We start from the raw sequence: 7,644 nt of genomic DNA, 5'->3' as shown, positions 1-7,644 counted from the left end.
TGGGGCGTGGACCCATTGGAAAATCAGGTAGAAAATGTTTGAGAGGGAAGGGGTTAAGGACGGCGGCGGGGCACGTAAGACGTGATGACGTTGACGTGAGACGTTTATGACGTGCTGGCGTACAGCCGTCCGAGCGGTTTTTCTTTAGAGCGGTGGCCCCGCGGCTTACCTCAGACTTGTAGTAATCCTGTTAAGTGTCTTGTACTTTAAATTTGATCTGCGGTTGGCAGCTGCCGAGTTATCGGTACGCTTCAAGAATGAGTTATATGACACCGGAAAATTCTCTCGAGCTGGACCAGCAGGTAAGCCAAAACAAGCCTGTGGAGGCGGTCGGCTTGGATTACTTTCCTGTCTCGATGTGTTTTGTGGCGCAGATCTAATTAGTCACCGTAGTTTCTCCTTTCCTGAGTCCGAGTCTTGCGTTGGTTGAGCATTTTTAGAAACGGAAGGAATCGTGGGAAGACAGAATGGGGAAGAGAGTGGGAGATGGCAGTATTGTAGGTTGTGGATATCGTTTGGGCCAGGCTTGGGTTGGGCCTGAGGCTTTGTAGCCGGGCCGCGCACGGGGACGGCGTTTGATAATATGTGGTAGAGGTGTGAAGGTACCAATTCCAAGTAATGACGGAGTACTGGGTGCACCAAAGGGACCATTTATTTCTTGAACAGTTCGACTCTTAGTAGGCAGCCGGCTTAGAGGCATCACTGGTATATAAGCAGCCACAGAAATTGTAAGATTGGAAGGTGGGTGGCTGATTTCGCTCTGGGTAATGGCGGCGGCTTCTTTCGTGTGGTGTGGCAAGGCTGGACGGCACCATTGCCCGCACGCTGAAAGAAGGACGAGCCTAATGGCGCTCCGGCAGTCGACGGAATGTAAAACGGTGAAACTGGTGCCCTGATTGTTTCGCGGTCCCTTCTCGCCGCGGTATAAGTCCCCGGTTGCAGCTATGGAGGCCACGCTTCCGGAGTGGAAACTGGTGACATAGAAGAACCGGAAAGGGATTATAGAGCGGGGTGGGGAAGAGCTGCGGCTGTGTGCTTCCCTCGACCTCTTGTCTGGGGACTATGGAAGTTCCACGCGGGGGAGGGGGGACACCTCCGGAGGTTAGTTGTGAATTTGGCACTTTTTTGATGTAAACCAGAGTCGTGTTTGGTTTAGTACAGTGCGCTGTGTGAGTTTTGGAACGGGGGTTGCAGGGGGAGTTACTGTGGGTTAATGCTGAGATTCAGAATGTGGGTTGGTGGGCGACATAGTTGTTGCTTGTAGAGCAGTCGAAACCTGAGTTTCCCGCCTACGTAAAATACTTTATTCCAGGTATTGGGGGAAAAAGATTCGTGATCTAAGAAGGCTGTATAGGCTTGTTTTTCGTAGTAGAAAACCTCTTTAAAGGTTTTAAGTCTGAACAACTCTCGCGCCAGTTTGTTTTAAATCAGCGCACAAACTTGACATAAGAAATAATTGTCAAATGCTACATTAACGAAAACAACTTGCTACACGTTTGATCATAAACTTCAGTGTTGTTACATGCATTGTATATGAGGAATATGGGTATCTGATTTGAGGATATTTTACTGGTAAGGATGTGGTTATTAACACTGCGTTTTGCTGACACTTTATATGTTAAATGGGGCATAGAGATAGAAAATACAGTTTTAAAGGGATAGATATTCCAGATTTGTAACATTATGTGTATGAGTGGTAGTTTCTTGAGATTGTAGCCAGAAATAAACTTTTGATTTGGGATGTATTTACTAAACTATGCTTTGTGGTTCCTGTGAGTTAAATGGTAATGGTAGGAAATTCGACCTGAAAAATTAGGGTAATTAAGATAATGTCTTTATTGGTGACCAATTTGGTGACATTATCTTGAGCTTTTAAGACAGTGTTTGTGAAACATTTCTTTTGGAAACGAATGGCAATGTTGTTCACTGTGTTGGACTTTGTGCTTTTTAAAAATACTGTTTGTTTTAGCACAGTGAACTTTCCTTGAAAGTAGTCATTACTTTCTTTGGTTAGTCATTACAAAATGTAGTAAAGAGAAATTGCTTATGTGCCATGTAGAATTTGAGGTAAAGACCTCAATTGAATTGTTTCCTACTAGTTGAAGGGCATTGAATGCCAATTGTACCACTTGGGTACCTTGTGACAAAAGACCCATGAATTCATTTCTAAAATGAATGAAATAAATACTTCTTCAGAGTGGCAAGGATTATGTGATTGCGTTGTTAAGTACAGTGGCACAGTACTGTTTAGTTTTTAAGTTCTTGAGAGATCATGGTAGGGAAAAATTCTAATTTGGTAATTGGTAAACATCTACAGAAAATTGGTAACAAATCTGTTAGATGGATGAATGAGAAGAGCCTCTACTAAGGTAGAACTAACCTGCATCTGGGGGCTGCTTTTTTCGTTTGCCATATTTGGTAGGATTCAGAGGAATTCTGGTTGCTCAGTGGTTAAATGTTCAGTAGGTCATGTATGTTGGAACCTTCCAGTGCTCTGTGGAAGACAGGGAAGTCTGCTTTTGTGATGATTACAACCTTGGAAATCCATTAGAGCAATGCACTTTTTTCTTTTCTTTTGTAGAAATAAAAATATTTTTAAAACAATTGTGTTTTGAAGTTGCCTAAAACAAAACCCAGTGTCATAAAGTGGATTTGAACTCTTAGCAACCCTATAAAGGACAGAGTAGCACTGGCTACTCTGGTTTTGGTTTTTGTTTTTTTGAGGGAGAAGCAGGGGTAATAATGATATCCATACTTGATTTTCCCTTAGTAGTGTGTGATCAGTATGTGAGTTGTTCTTAATCTCTGTTGTCCTAGTTTGCTGGTCTAGGCCTGAGCTCCTCAGATAATCCAAGTGGAGGAGGAAATACAGCAAGCAGTAGTAAGTAAAATATTCCCATTCTGTATTTATGACATTTGCATATTAGGTATATTATATAAGTGTTTGTTGGGTAGGCTGTTATAATAATTAATGTAATTAACTGTTACTGTTTATTTGTATAACATTTAAAGAACTGTTTTAAAATTACATCGGATATATTGAATCTGTGTAAGAGTTTTATAGTAGTTTCTATGTACTTGGGTGTCAGTGCAAAATTTTAAAGGGCTCAGTAACTGAAAAGATTGGAGTTTGGAGGCTACCCAAAGATCTCGCAGAAAAAACATACACAGAATAGAATCAGCTATTAAAAACTTTATGGAGCATATTTCTACTCTGATACACATGGGTTTGCCATGAAGTAGAATCCACTTAGTGGGAACTGCTTTTTCTCTGAATGTAATGATTTTAAGGTTTTGTTTTTGTTTTTATGTGAAAAAAAGTGTTTGGTATATCTAGATAATAAAAGTTTGGTTCTTGTTGAGTGAAAAGTTACTCTTTAAAATGAAAGTCAGGCAGTACGAACTTTAGTTGTAGAAATTTTTCTAATATGATTGTCTTACCTGAAGGAGGTGGGGAGATAATGTTCATTCCTTTTCATGTAAATTGACCTGAACTATGTTAAGCCTAAGAAGGAGAACCTGTGTAATAAAAGTGCAAATTTTCAAGTAATAAATTAGTTGACTTTCTTTTGCTTCTGTTGTTGTTGTTATGTGCCCTCGAGTCAAACCCAACTCATAGCGACCCCTCCTTCTGGTTAGCAGGCAAGTGTCTTAGCCACTATGCTACCAGAGCTCCCTTCTTTTGCTTAGTAGGTTAATTCTTTCTCACCCACAGTCAAAGCAGTATTTCTATCTATGTACAAAATACTTTCCTTGAACTTGGAAGGCCAAAGTTGAAACTCTTCAGTTTCTTCCTGAGATCATTTTCCTTTCCAGCTTTTCATGTCACTTTATTGTATAGCTTTACTAGACTGGGGGTGGGTGGAAGCCTCTGACTGGATCATTGCATTACATTATTAGTTTGTTAACACTTCCTTTTCCTTCTGGTAGACTGCTACAGTACTGGTTATAGTTAATGTTAGTTTATATGTATGTTTCCTGAAAGGGCAAGGAACTGCTTAAAAAATTTATGTAAGGACAAGTAACTACTGAAATGTATTTGATTTAGGGTTTCAGCTTAGGTCTAATGAGCCAGATGTGTCTGCTAAACTACTTTTCCTTTTTTTGTTTGGAAAAAAAATTTGTTCATAAAATCATAACCCTTTATACATATTATTTCCTTCATTTGAAAAGTAATTAGTTATGCCTAAAGAATAGAGGTTTAAAACAAATGTTTGCTTTCCAAGACCTGTTTTTCAATAGCAGTTTCGGTAAAAAGCTATTCCTTGGAAAATGTCAGAGGCATTTATTTAATTACACATTTTGTTTTTTAGAAGGGCGCTATATACCTCCTCACTTAAGAAACAGAGAAACTTATAAAGGTAAATTATAGTAACTTAACAGATTGTACTCATGTATTTAGAAATTCATCAAAGCATAAGAAATATGAGGTAATTTGAGAGTGTTCTATACTTTTAGATTAGAACTGACTTGAAGAACTAGCAGTTTATTAAGTTGGAAAAATTCATCTAATTTGCATGATGAAAAGTTCTTGATTCTGTTAGCAAACTTAAGCACAAAGGCTGAGGTAGGTTTGCATGGCTTTACCGTGCAACACTTTATCTATAACCATTTGTATTAAAAGTATGTGTGTGGGTATCATCCTATGCAAATAAATTACATGGTGTTAAATTCTTACTGTTTTTTAGTACTGGAGACTTGCAAGTTATTGGGTGGCATTTATTCAGAATGTTTTCTATGTTTGAGGGCAAAAAAAAAAAAGAACATCCAATTTATAGTTTTCATTTTCAGTGTCCTAGTAACAATAAATCTATTGGCCCTATAATAATTTTTTCCTTTCTCATTGAAGGAGTCTATGATAAAGACAATTCAGGATGGAGCTGTAAAGAAAAAGATGCATATAGCAGTTTCGGATCTCGTGACTCAAGAGGAAAACCCGGTTACTTTAGTGATCGTGCAAGTGGATCAAGAGGAAGGTAAAATGATTTTTCTCAAATGTGTACATAGAACAGCATTTTTAGAAACAAGCTTATAATTTAATAATAAATGATATAATTTAAGTTCTGAACCTTTGTACACTTCTTACGTCTATGGGTGATACTTTCTTCCATTAGCAAATGTACTGTTATAAACAAAGTGTTAGCTGTAAGAGTTCTTTATTAAATTTAATCTTTTAAATGGAAATAAAATACTAAGAGGGCATTTGAATAACATCCATTACTTGGTTGAGGTATTTATGGCTTCTTTGAATGTTTTTAAAAATATTTTATTTTTGATTGCCTTAACTTATTTTACAAACCCAAGTCTTATATTCTGTTTCTCAAAAAGAGGATTAAAATTCTAAAATCATCTTAACTTTTTCACACAAGTAAATTTTCCTTTCTGTTCAGACATAACTGAGGGAACTAATTTGTGTGGTTTTTTTTTTTTTTTTTTTGCTTTACTAATAAAAAATATAGGTTATTTTTTAAAAAAAAAGTATAAGATACACTCTGGTTATATATAATACAAGGCTAGATTCTTTGAATATGTGTGATGCCTGTTTAAGCTACAAGACTTTATAAATATATAAAGAAAGGTGCAAATTTTAAATGAGAGTAATGTTGTATTGTTATCATCATGAATTGCTATCTAGGCACACTTTCAGGAAGCTGATATTAGCTACATAGCATGTTCTGATTGTGCTATTCAGGTTTGAGGATCGTGGACGTAGTGGCTATGATGGCATTGGCAGTCGTCGTGACAGGACTAGCTTTGGCAAATTTGAACGTAGTGGATATGGTCGCTGGTATGACAGAACAGATGAAGATGATTGGTCAAAACCTCTTCCTCCAAGTGAACGCTTAGAACAGTAAGTTTTTAAACTGTGTATTAATTATTTTGAAAGTTAATACCTAGTGTAACATTCATGTAATGATTAATTCTAGGGAACTCTTTTCTGGAGGAAATACTGGGATTAACTTTGAGAAATACGATGACATACCAGTAGAGGCGACTGGCAATAATTGTCCTCCGCATATTGAAAGTGTAAGTTTTTAATGTGACTTTTTAAAACAAGAGTATAAATGTTTTCTCTGTTAACATAGATTAGGTGAACTTACCAGTAAAACAATGGCTTATTTAGTAGTTTTTATAAGTAATAAAAACGTCCTTGGATTATGAGAAGTTAGAGGAAGCTTAATATTACTATTATAAATGTTCCTGAAATAGAAAATACCAAATATACTAAGGAAATAACAACCTTTTCAAATAGGTTAGAACCAGGAGTGTGTTTAAAAACATATACGTAAATACCATGATACATTTACTTGATTTTAGGTAAAGGTAAATTAAATCATACAACCTACTGCTGGTATATTATACACCACTGGCACATAGTGAATTATAGGTAGACTTTATTTGGTAATTTTCATTATTTTCTTAGTATGAGAAACAAATTGTATGACTTACAACACGTCTCAATTTACTATTTGATTGGCTTTGTTAAATTTCTTGACAGTTCAGTGATATTGAAATGGGAGAAATTATCATGGGGAACATTGAGCTTACTCGTTACACTCGTCCTACTCCAGTGCAAAAATATGCAATTCCTATTATCAAAGAAAAAAGAGACTTGATGGCTTGTGCCCAAACAGGTAAGCTTACTTAAAAGAAAAGTTGTCAAGACTATCTTAACCAAGTGTGCTCAAAATGTAATATGATTAGACTGTATTCTTGAAACTTGGTATCTATATTTAATGTCATTTACTATCATCTTGACATTCTGTGTTAAGGAAAAATTACTTGGTTTAATTGATGGAAATGTTAGCAATAAGATGCCATTAGAAACGATAAAAGGGAAAAGCAAGTAACTTGTGATTGGTAGAAAAAAGTTCTTATGTAGGTGAAGTATCACGTTCCCACCTTCTAGTCATTTGGGGACTAGAATGGTAGTCTGTCAGAATTTGACCTGGGTAAAATTGATGAGGTACCACAGTTTCCTTTTCATTTATATGTTGTTGTTGTTGTTATATGCCATCGAGTCGGACCTGACTCATAGCGACCCCTCCTTGGGTTTCCAAGGCAGTATCACTATGGAAGTAGATTGCCCCATCTTCCTTCCAAGAAGTGGCTGGTGGGTTTGAACCACCAGCCTTCTGGTTAGCCTTAGGCACTATGCTACCAGAGCTCCCTTTCATTTATATAAAACAGGTTTATTTATTTAAACTTCTCAGTTTGGCAAATTGTGGCATTCAGCCAAACCTGCTGTCTGTGTCTGGTTTTATATTACAAAGACACTCTAGCTTGCAGAAAGGCCTTTTACTGAATTAGGATTTTCACAGGAAGTTTGCTGACGCCTGCTATATATACCAACAGTGTGTAGTAATCACAGTAAAATGTACAAAAGCCAGAATCTATGTTTGTGCAAAACTGAGAAGAAAACTCAATATTTTTTCTAAAACAAGTGATAGAAAAATCGTGAGACTGCACCTGTCAAAGGCAGAAAGAAACTTCTGAGTCCTGGAAAAAGGAATTAGTCCCATCAAGTTCTGGGTCTTAAAATTTTTAGCATATGAAGGAGTGATGCAGTGGAGCTCGATGTCAGTTTTCAATGAGAAATAAGAATATAAAGAACAAAAATCTGAAGTAGTGAATTGAATACAT

General features: G+C 36.8%; 1 protein-coding gene across 1 annotated transcript in view; it reads left to right on the top strand.

Moving 5' to 3' along the window:
* Positions 1-257: 257 nt before the first annotated feature.
* Positions 258-7,644, top strand: part of LOC103211793 (ATP-dependent RNA helicase DDX3X) — a 10,591-nt gene continuing 3,204 nt past the window's right edge. The window contains exons 1-7 of the mRNA XM_007957775.2: positions 258-302; positions 2,818-2,878; positions 4,314-4,361; positions 4,850-4,976; positions 5,693-5,851; positions 5,928-6,027; positions 6,500-6,635. Of these exons, the coding sequence (XP_007955966.1) occupies positions 258-302; positions 2,818-2,878; positions 4,314-4,361; positions 4,850-4,976; positions 5,693-5,851; positions 5,928-6,027; positions 6,500-6,635 (676 nt within the window). The remainder of the gene's footprint in view (positions 303-2,817; positions 2,879-4,313; positions 4,362-4,849; positions 4,977-5,692; positions 5,852-5,927; positions 6,028-6,499; positions 6,636-7,644) is intronic.

This window comes from Orycteropus afer, unplaced genomic scaffold (assembly GCF_000298275.1).
Source record: "Orycteropus afer afer isolate SDZICR_OR568_19922 unplaced genomic scaffold, OryAfe1.0 scaffold00794, whole genome shotgun sequence".
In the NCBI taxonomy this organism is placed as follows: domain Eukaryota; kingdom Metazoa; phylum Chordata; class Mammalia; order Tubulidentata; family Orycteropodidae; genus Orycteropus; species Orycteropus afer.
The sequence above is the reverse complement of the archived record's forward strand: the minus strand, read 5'-3'. Positions and strand labels throughout refer to the sequence as shown.